The sequence below is a fragment of the Falco punctatus genome, assembly GCF_963210335.1.
Source record: "Falco punctatus genome assembly, chromosome: 6".
Classification (NCBI taxonomy): Eukaryota; Metazoa; Chordata; class Aves; order Falconiformes; family Falconidae; genus Falco; species Falco punctatus.
Window position 1 is genome coordinate 83,691,433 of NC_137585.1, and position 19,674 is coordinate 83,711,106.

Genomic DNA, 19,674 nt, shown 5'->3' on the forward strand with positions numbered 1-19,674 from the left:
GTAGAAGAAGATGACTAGGTGAAATGGGGATTGCAATCTTGGACCTCTTTTGCTGCTAATACACAATAAAAAAAGCACACTTACGTTTTTTCCAAAATAATTTTTACTTACAGTGTTGAAATCAAATGAGGAAAAGTATTCCTTTCTAAGTTTGATTTCAAAGTCATTTAGTACAATGGTGGAAATATGCAGATATATACACATTAAATAGCACTGCTGTGGGGAAAAAATCCCACTAAATTGTTTCTCTGTCCCATTTTGGACAAAGTTGCAACACGTAAGTGCCACTACAATATTTTCCACTTGGATAGATAGATTATTCCAACTGTGTATTGTGAGATCCTGACATTCCAGCTGTGAACTGCTGGAATAACAAAACACATAAATGCACTTACAGCAGGACAAATGGTATAATGTAACAGTGATCTATTTTAGATTATAATTATCTTCTCTACCAAGTTCTCGCTTTTTTATTATTTTCCTGTTTTGAAATGATGGACATACCATCTCAAAATTTAGGCTAGTAACTAAAATGGATGTGTGCATGTGTGTGTAAAAGACAAAACAAAACTCCAAAAGGTAAAACAAGAGGAAAAAAACCCATAAAGTACATTGCAACAGATATTTCTACTGCACACAGAAATACATGTAAAAGTAAATTTACTGAAGAGGATGCTAAATATATACAATTAATCGCCAGCCCTACATTGGTGATGTAGGAAGCAATGACCAGTTCATCAGTCAGAAATCCTCCACCTTCATCACCACAAAAATTCTTAGTTAAACCATCTTTGTGTATCACACTGCTAGTGTAATAATAAAGGAATGATTTAGAGTAAAAATGAAAGAAATAAAAAAAAAACCTTAAGAGTAGTTTACTGTTAAAATGGGAGATGTCCAAAGTGGATTCTGCAGGGGATTGTTCCAAGTCTGGTGATTTTGAGAACTTCTCATTAATAACATGCTTTACAGAGTAGCAAATAGGCCCACTACATTTACAGATAAAACCAAGCTAGGGGAACTGAAACCATACAGAATTAAAGACTTAGAATGATTTTTTTATAAACTTGAAACTCATAGGACAAAAACACCCCAATACCCCCACTTTCCACCAGATACATGTATGAACACTGCTTTTAAGCAAGCCAAATCAACCGCTCAAACAAAGAACGAAGAGTAGTTTCCTAAAGCCAAGGCTCTGCTCAGAGATGAAGGGATTATACCATGAATCAGTAAGCAAGAAATTAAGCAATGACCATACTAGTTTACATATAGAAGCGTTATCTGCCAGTGCCTTGTGCTCGGGTACTGTTTTAGCACTTCAAGGAAGAAGTTCTTTTGGATTCTTCTCAGGTGGCCCACACCAGAGAGGATGGCCAGAGTTTTTGAAAAACTCTGGTATGGGAAAAAAAACAACTGATATGAAAAAAACCTCTGATACAGAAGAAGATAGAACGAACAGTGTTTTCTTAGCCTTCAGAAGGCAAAAGCATTACACAGTGTGTAGTGACAGGAAAACCATCTGTTCTTCAGTGTCTCAGGTCGCAGGAATGCTCTTAAGCTGCTCCAGAGAAAACTGAAGATAGGTTAATTCTAAGGTTAGCAAAATAGTTGAATAAACTACTTCTGAAATCAAAGACAAATATCTATATAGCTGAGTCCTGCCTAGGTTCACGGGAAGGAAGGCGTCTTCTACCTTATGGTCATATAAAACAAAAATCAAGAATAACTGAATGGATGGATTCTACTGAGAGTTAAACAAACAGGTAATAAGATTTTGAATTAATTCAGAAGTTACCTGCATTAATCCTGAAACACTCCCATCATTCACACAGCATTCAGGCTACCCAATTTAACATTGCCAGTAAAAGAGAAATTCAGCCATGGCAATATATAGAAGTCTATAGAAATACCAAATAATCTATCTACAAGCTTCAGTTTTGTCTTTATGCTTTGATATTCTACACACCGATATTTTATTGAAAAATTACATTCTGTGCATCTTCATTTATGGACAGTACCAATAACATTACAGCAGTTATCTGCAGTGTTTTGTGGGGACAGTTACACAGAATGAGTATTTCTGTACATACATTTGCTATTTTAAAAACAAATAAAATTAAATCCCACATAATCTGCAGAGTCTACCTTAACCTAGATTTACTTACATAATCAAATAGGTATGCGTTTAGTGCTCCTGTTCCATCAACCAGCGTAAACTTCATAATAAAAACATACTGGAGCGGTTTAATACCTAAAACTAAAGAAAAAAAAAATTGGTCTTTCGTAGAGTGAATATGCAAGACAAACCGTAACAACTCAAGCTGACAATATCCTTCTTTTAATGGTAACTGACTTTGAATACTGTAATTAGGAGTATAAATTGAGAGTCCAAAAAAACCCAGAGGCTCTTAATAGCAAAACATGGTTTGTATTTTGAGCGTGTTGCAATTTCCCTACAAATATTTTAATAGATGAGTCTATAAAAATGCGGGAAGATTTTAAGTACTTATTCTCATCCTAGCAAAATAAATGCTAGCATTTGCTTAGATCTTTGATCCTATCTTTGTAGGATCCTCCTACTCCTTTTATCCATAGAAGATTAAAGCAGACTTGCTCTTAATCCAGTGATAATAAGATAGCATTCCACCTGAAAACATATCTTCTTAGGAATACAATTTGTTTCATATGATGTGGTAAAAGCTACCAGGCAAAGCCTTATTCAGAAACACTTTGCTGGCAGTTCTGAAAATATTTCAGCATAAGTACATGACTACAGTAAATTCTTCTTGCTGGATGCAGTAACTGTTATGCTGCAAACATAAAATACCTTAGATATACAAAGTTACTGCAACTCTGCATCAGATGACAGAAAGCATTTAACAAGTATAATTTTCATTTTGAGAATTAATTGAAAAATAGATGTCAGTCACAGGTGCTGTATCACTGCCAGTTATGTATTACTTTACATTTATTTAATAGAATTATGACCTTTTAAGAGAACCACTGTATTGCTCCAAGATTTTTCTTTTATAAAATCCTTACCAAGCTTAGAGATTACTAGATATTCCAATTTAGTATGCTAAACATGAACTGATGAACATGAAAATATTCTCTTTCCTTAATGTGTGATGAAGTTTTAAGCTCCATTTTAACTCCAGCATTTCAATGTGCTGACAACAAAGTAACTCAAGGAACACACAAGGCATGGAACACATGTGTATGTTATGGAATAATTCCTTTCATTTGAGTATTACTTCTTGCAGAGTCTCTGGAATATGCTGAGCATTGATAAGGCTTACAGAAGATAAAAGTTTAACTTGTTCTAGCCATTACATAAGACACTCTTTAGTTCAGGTCAGAAAACCTGTACTTCTAAAAAGGAAAAGCAAGATTAACTTCTAAGATTGCAACCATATACACAGTTTTAAAATGGCATCTGCAATCAAAAATTCATATCACTAGTAACACCTATTGTAGTACAGATGTTATGTATGGTAGAAAAAATATTCAACATAAAATCCTTTAATTCATACTGCAATGGTTTCAAAAGTAAACGTTATCTCAGCTGGTAAAAGGTGAACTTACAGCTTTATACTCAAGCACAACCATGATTATGTGCTTTCTGTACAAAATTGCAACCCGGAAACTAAACTATCTCATATGAACACTTTAGAATCAAGGCACAACACTATTTCAGGACAATATCATGGCCGCTGACCTTGTGCTATTTCACTTGGTTCCCATGACGGTTGTTGTTCCGCTGCAATGGAACTTAGATTCTTGATAGGCTTTGGACTTGAACACTGCTTGCACCTAGCATTTAAAACAAGAAACTGAGACTAATCAAACATTGATTTATTTATACTAGAAGCTTTCTGCACAGAAAAAAATATAATTCTGATTTTCTTACTCAGAGGGAGTGCAAAAGTATTTCTATTGCTGTTTAAAATAACTATTTTACCAGATACACAAGCTTTGGACCACAGCAAAACCCTTAAATGCTGCTTTTGAATTATCCCTGAGAAGAAATAATATCCTTTTGGTCTGGAAAAACCACCTCAGTGAATAGAAAGGAGGAAAACCCATACATCAAATCAAGGCTGAGAGTTGGGGTTGCCAGCCTGAAGAACAGAAGGCTCCGGGGAGACCTCACTGTGGGCTTTCAATATATATGAAAGGGGCTTACAAGAAAGATGGAGACAGACTTTTTACCAGGGCCCACAGTGACATGACAAGGGGCAATGGTTTTAAACTAAAAGAGGGTCATTTAGATTGTATACAGAAGGCAGAAATTCTTCATGACTAGAGTGATAAGACACTAGAGCAGGTTGACCAGCGAAGCTGTGGCTGCCCCATCCCTGGAAGTGTTCAAGGCCAGGCTGGATGGGGCTTTGAGCAACCTGGTCTAGTGGGAAGTGTCCCTGCCTATGGCTGGTGATCTTTAAGGTCCCTTCCAACCCCAAACCATGATATGATTCTAAGATCACTACATTGCTAAACTTACATTCATATGCCACTGCTAAACATATATTCATATGTTACTACTTTGTTGTTTAGCAATACAACATCCCACTTTGTAAAAGCAGGAATGAATCTGAACTTTCAGCACACTAAAACCTCAATAGGGTTAGAAGAGAAATTTGGCTTTATCTATGTTAGCAAATTATTAACTATGAGTTATTAAAACAATCTCTTTCATTCCTGGTGTATATACACCAGTAATTATAAATCTTGCATGTGACAGTAAGAAAATGCTGCAAGTAGATGAAAATCAGTACTGAAGAATTGTTTTCAAAGTTGTTCTCGTTTGCCTCAAGGAATAAAATTACAGAACAACTATCTTTTCCAAACTAGGCTTCTGTGCTAGTTAAAAGTTAAAAATTAAAATACACATTTATTATCTTTTAGAATTACATGCAAAATGTGTAATAAAAATCAATAGCACTAGCTGCTCAAGTGATACAAAGGCAAGTTCAATGAAGTTACTGTCTTTAAAAAAAAAAACAACACACAAACTCCAGTAAAGTAACTTAGCTGTGAATTTTGGTTTTTATATGCAAATATGTGTGTGTTTAGTTTTTTATCTATATATACGAATATACATGCATATGCACACACATATGAATATTTATACTGGTATTCAGGTTCATTTCTATACCAAAATTACTTTGCTTTTCATTCTACTAGAAAATCTTTTTTAGACTTTGCTATGTATATGCTATTGATTAAAAAGCACATGTAACAAAGCTCTGAAATGTCAACATCCTTGTAAGGTTCCTTCCTAAATATCCTATAAACAATCATGGAATATCTTATAGAGCACTGGCTTTTACAATACAGCCATTTAAACAGAGAATGATATCAGAAGGTGAGTTGTATGTAGCAGGAGAAATATATGGATTATGAAAGTGCAAGGGGAAATACTTTGTACTGGTTAAGATCTAATCCCAGTAGGAATACCCATATATTGCCTTTATTTAAAAAAGCTGTGGATAACCAGATCTGCAATGGTCAAAACATCGTATGACAAAGAGAAATCATTATCTGTATTCATCTTATCAGGCCTTTACAGGAAACTTTAAGGTTCATGTGAAATGAGGTATTTCTGCACAGAAATTTTTTTACTGCCTCCAGGACTGAAGCAGTGCACCACAGTGCTCTGCTTGAACTTACCAGGACTGCTGAGAGGGCAGACCCAGTAAGCTTGCATGAAGTAGACTGACATTTCTGAGCTTAGTTAACTGCATGCTGCTATACAGTACTGGGAGAACATACCGCTGCTAGCTCTCACTAAGCAGGAAGAGTGTATTGCATAGAATAGCACATATAGTACACCTATACACACACAAAAAAAGTGTGTACCGTATTCTGCAGCCTTGGAACTGTGGAATTCAGAAACCTGTTCAAGTTTTCTCTATAGTGACTGACATTCACAAATAGGTAAGGCACTTTGTAGTGTGGCGGAGCCCAATAAATGGCAAATTGTGAGGAAAGGCTGTCCAAAATTCCTTACTGTTCCAAAACCCAAGCTTTCCCAACACTAGGAATGATTTCCCAATACTAGGAATAGAGAGAATGAGATGTGGATTGACAGCTTGAAATTATTTTCTGGGTCTCTATTTAAATATTATCTGCGTACAAAAAAATGCAGCGTACAGTTTTAACAGGTGTTTTGACTGTAGTCTAATAAGACAGACCAGAAAATGGAAGATCTGGACTAAAAGAGGAAGATTTAGGCATTCTGCAGACTAAAGAGACTCATATGTACACTTCTGTCTCTGTAGTATATTGCCCTACCCACACACAGGCAAGATGGAACCTGGGGTGCTGTGTAATTAAGGGTGTAAGATTTACAGAGCAAGATGAAGTCCAGATGTGGTTGAGTCCTTTCATATGAGGCAGCAGTATGGCATTTCATCCCTGATCTCAGTGCCGCGATCACGTTATGTGTTTTGCATCAAACAATCTTTGGGTAAGTTATCCCTTGAGTAGTGCGATTTGAATTACTGAAGAAAATGGTATCTATCTATTACTGCAACTACTAAAATATCAAAAATTAGTCTTAACCTACCCATAATAACTTATGTTCCCTTGTAAAAGAAAAGGGGCTGAAAGATCTAATAATTCAAGATCATCTTCTGTGGATCTCACAGGAATGACACATTTAAATCTTTTTGTAAGCTTCCGGACTTCTTTTAGTTTTCCACCTATTTAAAACAGAAAAACATGATTTTTTTCCAACTGTCAACAAGAATAAATTGAACAACTTGCATTTCTTGGCTGATTAGATGATGATTTCAGGATCTTCAAAAAAATGTTGAGACCCACTATTTAAAACTGAAAAAATGGTCCACAACCTTCTCACCCTTAGTCAACGACAGACTTAAAGAATCAAAGATGGACATTTAACAGAGCAGATGCTTTGGTATCTTCTCAGTTAGCATCACTTCCACTCAATTTTTCCTATGATATTACTAGCAATTTTCTTGGGGGTGGGGGGAGAGAAAAAAAAACTGCATTTTTGCAGTTGCTCCTAAGTGTTTTTTCAGCTTATAGGTGGCAAAAATCTATGCAACTTGTGTTGCAGAGGTAACTAGAGAAGAAAATAAATTTTATGAAATTGGATTATTACTGGTGATGAAAAAGTACACAACAGCATGAAACCTTCTCAATGAACTTTCAGTAAAAAAAAACCCAACACCAAACAAAAGACCAAGAACAGAGGCACAGATATTTGAAATGGCTTCCCTAAGGGTTAGAAAACAAAGGTCCTCCAAACACAGTGACACAGATAAAGCTTCTCATATACATTCGAGCTCTCATTCAAGAGATTTACACATAAAATTCAGGATAGTTTTAACAAACATTGCTAAAAGGTCTCTAGAATTTAAACTTTGCTGTAATATGGAGTTATACTGAACAAATGTATTCTGGCTTCTAAGACACTGGGGTAAACCACAGAGAATTATCAGGGGCTGACAATTATATGAATCCCAGTGATTTCATGTACAAATGATGAGGATATGCAAGGAGCATTAATCTACTTGTTAACCGTAACATTTCGCTCTTCAGTTCAACTAATCTGTAGCAATGGTTATAGAGTCCCGTCACTCCCTTAGAGAGTCACTTACAATTCTGTCCGTTACCCGAGTATTTCCTCAATTCCACCCGAATAGATGCCAAACACCCGAAAAGAAGTCCTTGTTTCAGCATAATGATTATGGGGAAGAATAAAGTATTGTGTTGTAGAAGAGCAAATTGCTTGTGGTTAACGAACACGTAGAATCCAGACCATGTCTAATAAATAATGGGTTTGGCCTTTGAGGGTTGTCTGTATCTGGAAAAGCGCTCTGAAGATTTCTAGGGAGACTTCAAAATCTCCACCTCCAAAACTTAAAGATAAAAATTAAACCAGCATGTAGCTTTGGCAAGGTCCATGATCAATATTCTGGGAACAAAGTGCTAAAACACTCAGCAAGTCTCTTCCTTGTGCACCAACATAAAGCACATATATCCACATACACACATAACTTAGCTGCTGGCACTTCAGTATCTGAAAAAAGATTTACCAAGATATATTGTTCAGTTATTTTAGGGAAATAGATTATTTTGTCTTTTGTTTTCGTAAAACTAAGGTTAGATTGAAAAACAAACAATCCAGTTTGGAACATGTCAGAAATAAAGCAGCTATCAGAACTAGCTGAATATAAAACAAAGCAGAAAACAGAAGGGGTTTTGTCATGTGGTCCTTCATGCTAGGATCAATGACTTACATTTGCTTATTCACATCACTACTTGAGCACAATTGAAGATTTTGGTTTAAACTCAGAAAGTACTAGATGCATTTATTAATTTTATTTAAAATATTCTTTATTAGTAGTCTTGCTATATTACTTTGTTTAAAGTTCAGTGGCTACTTCTCTTCCCTGAGGAAATGTGATAAAAACCAAACCAAAACCCCCTCATACTCCAAGAAGCTCTATTAATATGATACAACACTGACATCCAGAGGCTGACAAAATTAATTGTAGGTTTCTGTTATCAGAAGCCTTCCAAAACTCTTCCACATCCGTGCCAATACTAAAACAAGTGCTTTTAGAAGACTCAAAGTTTCAAAATAGAACTGAAAAATCAGTAAGCATGACTAGAAAAAACAAAACATATTCAGATGCTAACTTTAGCAGACTCAACAATAAACTTATTGGTATATTTTTAAAATAGACAGAGGCATCTTACAAGACCTTCAGAGATAACTTTTTCATGTTTCCATGCTTCAGTTCCAGCTGAGTTGTTCTTTTCTTTCAAGATGCCTTTATGATCATCACAACTTACATTGAATATAACCACTGCATATCTTAAAATTGTAGATACTCAGAGAGGACACTGTATCATAAGAAGTGGTATATTTGCAGTTTATCTTACCTTCTATCATAAGCAAGGTGTCTTCAGGATGCTGAAGCATTTCATCATGCCTTACAAAATGTATAGTTATTTTCCTTTGGTTTTGGTCTTGTGTAGTCCATGTTACAGAATCATACCAGGATGTATTGTGTAATTCCGGGTTTGAGGCAGTAAGAGCAGAGTCTTGTAAAATAAAGTCAAAGCTATCTCCATCTGGAACTTCTTGCCTAAAACCATTTCCAAAATGAGCAAGTAAATTCTCACAGTTTCTCCTTAGGCAATCTAGCAACTAGGACAACAGTACTCCCAATAAATATTAAAATATCATGAGAGTTAAAGTGTATACAGGAAAAAGTAACTTTGTTGTTGTATCAGTTTAAACATTTAGACTTGTATAGCAAATTATGAAAAGATTCATTAATTTCCATGTAAATAAATATACTAAGTAATCTAATCTCACCTAGGAGCAGAGGCAGCTCAATGGCTTCATCCACACATAAAGTAAATTAATGGAAAAACAAATACATCTGCTTTATGTGATTTCAGTTGGACTTCAATTGGGCCTTAAAAGGGCTACACAACTGTACACCATGTCAGTAGAGCAAAAAGATCACATAAGCTCATATAATTTCAAGTTTTATGTCCTAGCCTATTCTATTCCACATATTGAGGGGGGTGGGGGGGGGTGGGGAGGGGGAAGAAGAAAGGGTAGGAGCAGAATAGCTTCACATATATACTGTAAAGGGAAAATCTGCAACTCTGCACCATGCGGCTTCTCTTCTGTCCTGCTCTCCTAAGCAAGACAGAATTTGCTGCCTTCAGGTGGAATATGAACCATGACAAAAAGGCTAATGAAAAAAAAAAAGGCAAAAGCCTGGGCTTTTGTAAAACACTGAAAGAAAGTAGGTGCCAAGCTTCAGAGTGGAATTGAAGAATGAACATCAACTCCTGCAGATTATTCTGACCGTTTCACTTCCAAACCCACGAGCAGCTGCTTCCACCAGCGAATAGAACAATTCCTGTTTATGAAACCCAACTTTGATATTCTTCTGCCATGACTGTAGAACTGGCACACAAGAAGTCTTCCTCAACCTGAACTCTGACTTCATGAACACAGTGCTGTTCATATGAAATCTTTCCACATGTGTTCCTGCTGGATTTCTACGTTAAATGCAAACACAATGGACCTAACATAACAGGTCGACTTTCCAGATATAGCCATTAAACTCTTCCAGCCTCTACAGCCTGCCTGTAGGTTTTCTGCAGAGGCAGGAATGGAACTAATTGGTTTTGAACTAAGCTACACACAAGGGCTAAGACTTCTGTAATGTGGGTATATGAATAAAACTACATTCATGTATATCAATATGTTGCTACTCACAGAGAAGCTTCCAGGCAAAGTCTAAAAACCAAAAACACTTCTCTCACAAGGATTCTATACCCCAAGCATTATATGGATCTTACTGCATAAAGTGTTAAAGCAGCAAACTTGCACAAACTTTGTCCAGTCAGGCTCTTCAGCATACGCTAAAACATTGAACAACTTTGTCTGCCACAGCAGGAAATGTAGGAGAGAAGGATGCCCCTAACTCACTGTTTCCTTTATGGGCCTCTTCACTCACCCAATCTAGGCTGCAGTACAGCTTCACTGATTCCTTTCACCTGATACACACAGTTGAGAAAAGAAGCTAAAGTTCTGGGAAAGCACTACAAGTACTCCCATCATTGCAGCAGGACAGTGGTAGTAGTAGTAGTAAACTACTAACTAAAGCCCCTAATTCTGTGGTAAAGAGAAGGCAGCAACGTGTGAAACAGGAAGAGACTCAAATGAACAGAAATAAAAACATTAATAAGTCAAGTATACATAAAAAGGCTATAGTACTCATGGAAAACTGTTGGGATAAAAATAAAGCCCATAAGGGAACAAACAAAATTCTATCAATTGTATCTGCTTATTACTATACAGGATTGGCAGATATATCAAAATGACAAAAAAGGCCAAAACAGTTGGTAATTATCTCCTTTTTATACTTGGTAATAAAACCCATGTTCTTGTATGTTGTGAAGATGATGAAGCACTTCCTCTTACACTGGCAACCAAAAGAATGTTATAACATCTGATAAGGACCAATACAGTTAATGCTGCAAGAGTGGCACTTTGCATGCAAAAGCTGTAAGGGAAACAGAGTAGGGGCATTTTCTTCTGTCATGTTTATATCTATTAAATCTTGATTGTGCAAACAATTTCAAAAGGCTAGGAGAATGCTAACTAGCCATCATTTAAAGAAAGCAATAGTTTACACTAGTAACAATAAAGCTGTTTGCTTGGGACAGATGATAGGCTAAGTCAGACCAAAAAAAGTGATACAGGATTCCAATGATCATGAATAGCACTGTGAGGCATGTCACTCTAGTTTAATCAAAAATAGGCCATTTCAAGCAAACCTTCCTTCATGTTTGGATTAATATCCATCAGAAGTGCTATACAATTATTTGACTAAGCATTATTTGATACAATGACAAAAGGCATTAAAGGGGAAATAACAATGATATAAAGATCAGTGAACCAACTCAGGTTAAAAAAAATATGTATCAAAAATACCAAGATGAATGGTGTTTCCCTGACGTTTCTGGATCCAGAAAAGATGCCTTCTCTGGAAGATACAATTTAGTCAAAGATATTTCACTCATTTACTTGGAGACTATCACATCTTTTTGCATATTCTATTTTTAAACTGCAATACAGAAACAGGTACTTAAATGCAAACAACAAATGGGAAAAACTGCACTGATAAATTTGAAAATAAAGTAAAATTATTGTTTAGAAAGCACTCAAATGATTCTGTAAATCAAACTGATTTGATGATTTAAAATTTTCCTACTATAGCCAGTGATTTTCAAATCTCTGCTTAAAACTAAATATGTTTACATTCAGCTTATTTTACACAAAAAAAAGATGAAAATACACTGACAATCAAGGCATGCCAAAACTTATAGAACAATTCCTAATTTCTTTAATTGTGTGAAACACTTACAATGAGTTGCAATTGGAACAATGAAGTTTAAGAGACTGATAGAGCTCCTGGGGTTTGTAATTTTTCAGCTTTGCTCTAATACGGTACTGTTGAGGAGCCGTGCTGTTCAGAATAGTTTTCAGTTCTGTGTTACTAAAATGCTGATGATCTGTTAATACTGCAAAGTAACAACAGAAAAAAAATATCCATGCATACCTATTAAACACCATAGTATCTGGAATACAGGAAGCAGTCACTGCAGTTATACATTCTCCCTTAATTCCTAGCTCCTCTTCCCTTCCCAGTTGCAGCCTCAATTTTATCAATACATGTTAGTACAGTCTTTAAGATAAACCACAATGGGCTGTGGAAGCATGGTGTACCTCAGGGTACAGAAATTCAACGTGTAGAGAAAACCCAAATGAAAGCAGAATATATAGATATGCTTGATTCCTTTAAAAACAGAACAAACCCAATGCCCATTTATAACTTATACTTTCACCACGAGGTCAAAATGTTTCCTACCTGTAACAGGTAACTGCTGATATATCTGTAAATGTGATTCAAGATCTAAAATCAAGAAGAATTTCCTGATTATTTTCCTTCTTTATCATGTGGACACAAAAAAAACAGATAGATACGCATATAGATAAACACATAAAACCAAAACCTGAACAAAAGGAAAATGGAAATCCCAATAACACATGAAAACAATATAGCAAAAGGAAAAAGCAAAGTAAGCGGGAGACAAACATTAGATAGATATCAAGACAGACAGATAAATATCAAGAGTTAATACATTTGAGGAGAAATTAGCGTATAATTAAATAGCAATGCTCATAAAAATTAACACTTTTCAAATGTATTCTGTGAATGACACTGTTGACAAACTGTATCCATACCCCTGTAATCCTTCTGGACAAGAGCAAAAATACGTTATTCTAAACCCAATATTGACTGCCTGGTCCCTCCTCTGAACTGCTTCTACTACACATACACAGTTCAAAAATTATGTGCAAACTTCTTTCTAAACTTGCAGTGTTATGGTCTAGATATGAAGTATTTATTTATTCTTGACTTCTGCACCCTTTTAGAAATATCCTGTCACACTATATTAATAATGGCTAAATAACAAGATCTTAAAAGCTAGAAGCCGAGTACATCCAACCAGCTTTAGACTTCAATTCATCTTTAGTTATTGTTATTCTGGGCTAAAAATACCTTTCAAAGAATAGTATGGGATCTGTAGAACTGTTTATATGACTATTTTTCCATGTGCTGCACCTTGCAACTCTGCCACTGACACAACTTTGCATCTAACGGCTTTAGAAAGGCTCCTCAGCTGCAGCTGTTAAGTACTGTTTCAAGTGCCTGTCTCAAAGGAATCCCCCCTTAAATGGAGGAAGTTGCATTACTCTGCTTTATGATCCAATATAGTATGCTTAAGAACACCATCTCTGTTTAATAATTTATTCACTACCTCCTATGAAAGTATTTTTCCATGTATATGAAAGGCTTCTGCCTGTGAAACAGAAGGATAAGGTAATGTCAATTTCCAGTTGAATAATCCAAAAGAATTCTCCAAGGCTTTGCATGCGAAAGTAACATTCTACACTTAAAGAAGCAGTAACTTCACCTTAACTTGACCATGTATGTTGGAAGAAAAAACGAATCAGCTTTCAATTACTCTTACCTATAGTGTCGTTAGAAGTGCTGTCCGATTCCACTGAAGACACGCTTTCCGTATTCTGACTGTCTGACAGATGCACAGATTCTAAGAAACTAAAGATAAATTACTAAGTATTTTATAACCTAGAGAAATCTTTCATACATATAAACACATATACATGAGACTATACATACAGTTATGATAAACAGTAGGTTCATAATACACAGGTATAATGTTCAGATGTAGATTTTCCGGCAGAAACATAAAACTCAAATTGAGCCAGAAGTTGAAGGAGCGTATAGTATCAATGCAGATGACACATTCCTTTCCAAATCACTTCCGGAACTTTAAACACAATATAGTGCCAAAAGAAACCTGTACTACTGCAAACAGAACTCCTGATGAACATGCGCTTTGGTTACTTAACCTTTCCCAAATGAAAAGAAGGGAGAGTTTCTGATCTTCAGAAGGAGAGGCACACAACTCAGAAGGACTACAAGGATATTGTGAGGTTATGCAGGAAGAAAATTAGAACTTAATATATTAATTTATTAGTAATTAATTAGTAATAAGAAATTAATTAGAACCAACTAGAACTTAATCTGGCTACTGCTGTAAAAGATGATAAAACTGTTTTACAAATACATTAACAACAAAAGGAGGGCTAAGGAGAATCTCCACCCTTTACTGGATGTGGAGGGAAACCCAGTGACAAGGGATGAGGAAAAGGCTGAGGTACTTAATGCCTTCTTTACCTCAGTCTTTAATAGCAAGACCAGTTTCCTCTGGGTACCCAGACACCTGAGCTGGAAAGACAGGGACGGGGAGTAGAACGAAACCCCCATAATCCAAGGGGAAATGGTCAGTGACCTGCCACACCACCCAGACACACACAAGTCTATGGAGCCAGACAGGATCCACCCAATTGTACTGATGGAGCTGGCAGGAGCGCTCACCAAGCCACATCCCAGTCATCTGCCAGCAGCCCCGGCTAACCAGGGAGATCCCAGTTGGCTGGAGGTTAGCCAATGTGATGCCCATCTACAAGAAGGACCAGAAGGAGGATCTGGGGAACTACAGGCCTGTCAGCCTGACCTCAGTGCAAAGGAAGGTTATGGAGCAGGTCACCCTGAGCGCCATCATGTAGCACGTGCAGGGCAACCAGGGGATCAGGCCCAGCCAGCATGGGGTCGTGAAAGGCAGGTCCTGACTGACAAACCTGATCTCCTTCTATGACAAGGTGACCCACTCAGCAGATGAGGGAAAGGCTGTGGATGTTATCTACTTTTAGCACAGCTTAACCTTTGACACCATTTCCCACAGCATTCTCCTGGAGAAACTGGCTGCTCGTGGCTTGGATGGGCATATGCTTCACTGGGTAAATAACTGTCTGGAAGGTCAAGCTGAAAGAGTGGTGGTCAATGGAGTTAAATCCAGTTGGAAGATGGTCATAAGCGGTGTTCCCCAGGGCTCAGTGTTGGGGCCCGTCCTGCCTGAACTCTTTATCCATGGTCTGGACGAGGGGATTGAGTGCACACTCAGTAAGTTTGCAGATGACACTAAACTGGATGGCAGTGTTGATGTGCTTGAGGGCAGGAAGGTATTTGCAGAGGGATCTGGGCAGGCTGCATCGATGGGCCAAGGCCCAGCGTACGAGGTTCAACAAGGAGAAGCGCCGAGTCCTGCACATGGGTCACAACAACAATGCCATGCAACAATACAGGCTTGGGGCAGAGCGGCTGGAAAGCTGCCTGGTGGAAAAGGACCTGGGGATGTCAGTTGACAACTGCTCGAATATTGAGCCAGCAGTGTGCCCAGGTGGCCAAGAAGGCCAACAGCATCCAGGTTTGTATCAGAGATAGTGTGGCCAGCAGGATGGGGGAAGAGATTGTCCCCTGTACTTGTCACTGGTGAGGCTGCACCTCGAATACTGTGTTCAGTTCTGGGCCGCTCACTACAATGAAGACACTGAGGAGCTGGAGCGTGTCCAGAGAAGGGCAACAAAGCTGGGGAAGGGTCTGGAGCACAAGTCTTATGTGGAGCGGCTGAGGGAACTGGGGTTGTTTAGTCTGGAGTAAAAAAAACAGAAGGCTGAGAAGATACTGTACCATGCTCTACAACGGCCTGAAAGAGGAGCTTATAGTGAGGTGGACCATCAGTCTCTTCTCTCAAGTAAGACACAACAGGATAAGAGGAAATGGCCTTGAGTTGTGTTAGGGGAGGTTTAGACTGGATCTTAGGAGAAATGTCTTCATGGAAAAGGGTGGTCAAGCATTGGAAGAGGCTGCCCAGGGAGGTGGTGGAATCACTATCCCTGGAGGTAGTAAACAGAGGTGTAGATGTGGTGCTTAGGGACATGGTTTAGTGGACGACTTGGTAGTGCTGGGCTAATGGTTGTACTTGATGATCTTATGGGTCCTTTCCAACCTAAATCATTCTGTGATTCCTTATGTATATAATGCAGTTCAGTAAAGCATTTATACTGTATGGTTCATTTTGAATACCCTTAAGTCTCACCATTTCCAAGTAACGTATAAGCACATGCTCAGAATTTGCTCAATTTGCTTAACCATAGCTTTTATCTTTAAAAGGTCACATGCACTATAAAAAAGAATAAGGATGTTAATGTGTCCTAGCCTTATTATTACAGTACTTCAAAATAGAACTCTTAATCCCTACTGAATTTTAAATTGAAAAAATTAGCCTTTGTTTACGTATCCTCTGGAATACTTAGTCTTCATCTGGTACTAAAGACATATTATGTTCCGGAGTTTCTGGTTCTTACATACATTTATAATTCTAAACTGTACAGGTGTTACAAATAACTGTCAAATTTAGCGTAGAGTTCCTCTAGGAAAGAACTCTACATATAAAACTTACTCTTTTAGTTCCTTAACGTCAGGGTTACTTTCTGGCAAGACTCCTATTCCTCGACCATAACAGGTGCCACCATGAAGATGAAATTCTATATGAGAGACATCAGCAGCAGCACTTGCTTGTTTCGTATGAATACTGTAAATTCTCAGAAAATTTCCAATCTTAAAGAAAAAAAAAAAGAAAAGAATAACACGAAGTTAGCTATTTACCTGGAAAATGCTAGGCCTTGTAAAACTTCTCCCCTGTTTTCACTGAATCACAGAATAGATGAAGTTGTCAGGGATATCTGGAGATTGCCTAGTGCAACCGTCATATGCACAGTAGTCACCTAGAAAAAATTTATTAGGGCTGTCTCCAGGTGAGTTTTGAATATTTTCAAAGATACTCCAAAACCTCTCGGCATGATCTTTATCAGACAACATTACTGGCAGTGAAGGCCGATTCAGAACCAGCATAAGCCTTCTCAGTAAATCTGATTCTCAAGCAGTCCTCAGAAGACAGATCAAACAAGGCAATTATTCCTTTCCTGAGGGTACAATTTGTCTTCTATATTTACAATACAGCCCTCCAGAGACTGACATGCTGTGATTTGTCCATGTATGATCGCACTCAGCAATTGACCTCATGACCATCATCATGCATAACATTATCTATTTATTTATACACGCAAACACATTTTTTTATCATATCTTAGTCTTACATTGCAGATAAAATTTTTTTCAGCACCAGGACCACAGGCAAGAAATGTTAGAAATTCAAAGATTTTGGCACTGTTCCTAACTTAGATTTTCTCCTCAGGTACATGGAGAACATGCTTCTTGTTCTGCTTAGAATTATTTTGTGTTCTTTGGAATGGTTTTATGAAGGTACATGAATAGACTTAGGCTAACTTATAGAAGTACCTGTTAAGAAAGCAGTTAGAGTGCTGAACATCAAACACATCTTTGTAACTTTGCTTTTATTTCAAAATACCACTCCCATCATCCCTCACCCCCTCCAAAAAAACAAAACCAAGGTTCTAAAAGTAGATCATCTGGAGACTTAATTATATAGTTAATTTTCCTATGTTTTAATGGCCTTTAAACCAAATTAAAAAAGTATATATTTGGGTGACAGTTAAAGTATAACCTAAGATCCAACTGACAGATGGCAAGCTACACATTCATTAACCTAGATTTATGTTCACTTTGAGTGTCTTTTAAAAAGCCCTATGTAAAAGATGAAAGTATTTTAAATTGACTTCAATTAATATTAATATTACAGTAGCCAATCAGTTAAGTCTTATTTCAGCTTCAGCTCCTGCTTTAACCAGTAGAAACCTAACAAGTATTCCTATTAGACTGTATTGTCCAGGTCTTAGTATGACACTTAGAAATGTATGCATAAATGCAGATAGAGCAGCATCCCACTTCTAGAATCTGCCTACATATCAAGGAACAGACTATGACTATACATTACTGGTATCGAACTGCTTTTTTAAACAATCACACATTAAAAAAGCATATTTTCAAATTCAGGCACCAGGGACATAAAAAGCACACTTCAGTTTGCACCTGTTTTGATTGTGGCATGTGGCTTTCACCAGATCTTTAATTGATCTGCACCATTAGGGGGCTGCTCATTTTGTCCATTCAAAGAATATTAACAGGACAGCTTGTGCATTTAGATAGCAGATAAGAGGCTTATCTGGAGGCTTTTTTTTTTTTTTTTTTTTTTCTTTTTTTCCTTTTCTTTTTTCTTTCCAGATGCTAAATTTCACTTACGTTAAATATCCAAAAATGCAAGAGACAGATATTATATAACTAATTTAATGACTATGACAAATGCTTTTGGAGAATTTTTGTGAAAGTTCTTAGTTCTAAGTTCTGCTTATCTAAAAATCTTATGTCAATCTAGTAGTGCCAAGTGACTTTTTTTAACTTTCAAGAGTGACTTGTTTATAAGCAGGAAAAAAATCAATTATAATTGAAGAATTTCTTTCTTTAAAAAAAAAGTATGAGAAAAAGTATTTACTAACTGTACAAACACAAAACATTAAATGTAAGAGAGGAGAGCCCAGAAACCAAGAATATAAAATGCTGGTTTTGCCTTCTAAACTTCTGTCCTAAAATTCATGCAGAAGTCAACCAAATTATGTATTTTAGCACAACACTAAACTTCCCCAAGATTTATAATCACCATAAAAATGCTATATATGCATTTTATTAGATCCTTTTTCTGAAAATGTTAGTATTTTATATATTTTAATATAAATGAGAACTATACAAAAGGGATGTATTATCATCATCATCGCCAAACACTGAAAAAGTTTGGAAGGTTGTGAATGTCAACACAGACCACCAGACCTGACCGTGCACACAAAGTGCAATTTCCGTGAAGTCCTTTGGGGGGCAGCATTGCTTACAGTTAACAGTGGCAAGCAAAGGTAGGTGTTGCTGCTAAAAATGTTACTGTGTTTCTGTTGCTTACAGCATGCCTGCAGATCCAGCACACTTTATATACCTGAGAGGAAATGATAATCTACATTAATGTAAACACCATGATTTACAGAGCCATCGCTAAAATTAGTACAAAACCAACTCCTTACTTGACTTTACAGCAGTTCTGGTTATGAACTACCCTACCTCATTTAGAGCAAGTTCGTTTAAAATGAAATTAAAGCAGTAAGAAAACATTTCTTGCAGTAATATAAAATACACTAATACCCTAATTAAAATACAACTATTTTAAAAATACATATTGAGGCTAAAAGGAATTAAAATTAAGAAGTCATGTATGCAGTTCTCTGTAACACTGGCCTACTAAAACAACATTTTAATGTAGCAAATTCTCGTGTTTATTTCAAAACAAAGAGTCACATTTAAGATGCTGATAAATTTGGAATGGTCACTTATCATGGCAGTTAAATATTCATGTTTGGCCAGAAAGACACTCATGACAAGAGGCTGTTATCTACAGCTATCACTTAAAATCATCAGTACTAATTTTTATGCCTATTTTATGGTTGACTGTATTCAGCGAGATTTTTGTCATCATTTTATCGTATCAATAGTCTAATTTTACTGAGGAAGTTGTGCACAACTTTTTGCAAATGAGAGGAAGCATATACACAGCATTTGGGTGTGGTCCCTTGCAATAAAAAAAATACTAACTGAAATCCACTGAAAGGTTTGGAGGACTTGGGGGTGGGATGGGTGGGGGGTGTTCCTG

At 36.8% G+C, this 19,674-nt stretch overlaps 1 protein-coding gene across 4 annotated transcripts in view; it reads right to left on the bottom strand.

Annotated features, from left to right (window-relative positions):
* The window catches only part of POT1 (protection of telomeres 1), a 91,809-nt gene that overhangs the window by 7,231 nt on the left and 64,904 nt on the right, over positions 1–19,674 (bottom strand). For 3 of the 4 annotated variants that reach the window (XM_080393923.1, XM_080393921.1, XM_080393922.1), the window contains 8 exons: positions 16,468–16,625; positions 13,612–13,700; positions 12,444–12,488; positions 11,940–12,096; positions 8,926–9,131; positions 6,575–6,710; positions 3,722–3,816; positions 2,169–2,260 (listed from right to left, as the gene is read on the bottom strand). In XM_080393923.1, coding sequence (XP_080250049.1) covers positions 2,169–2,260; positions 3,722–3,816; positions 6,575–6,710; positions 8,926–9,131; positions 11,940–12,096; positions 12,444–12,488; positions 13,612–13,700; positions 16,468–16,625 — 978 coding nt within the window. Of the gene's footprint in view, positions 1–2,168; positions 2,261–3,721; positions 3,817–6,574; positions 6,711–8,925; positions 9,132–11,939; positions 12,097–12,443; positions 12,489–13,611; positions 13,701–16,467; positions 16,626–19,674 lie in introns of those variants that run through there. The other variant, XR_013929180.1, reaches the window with a different exon arrangement.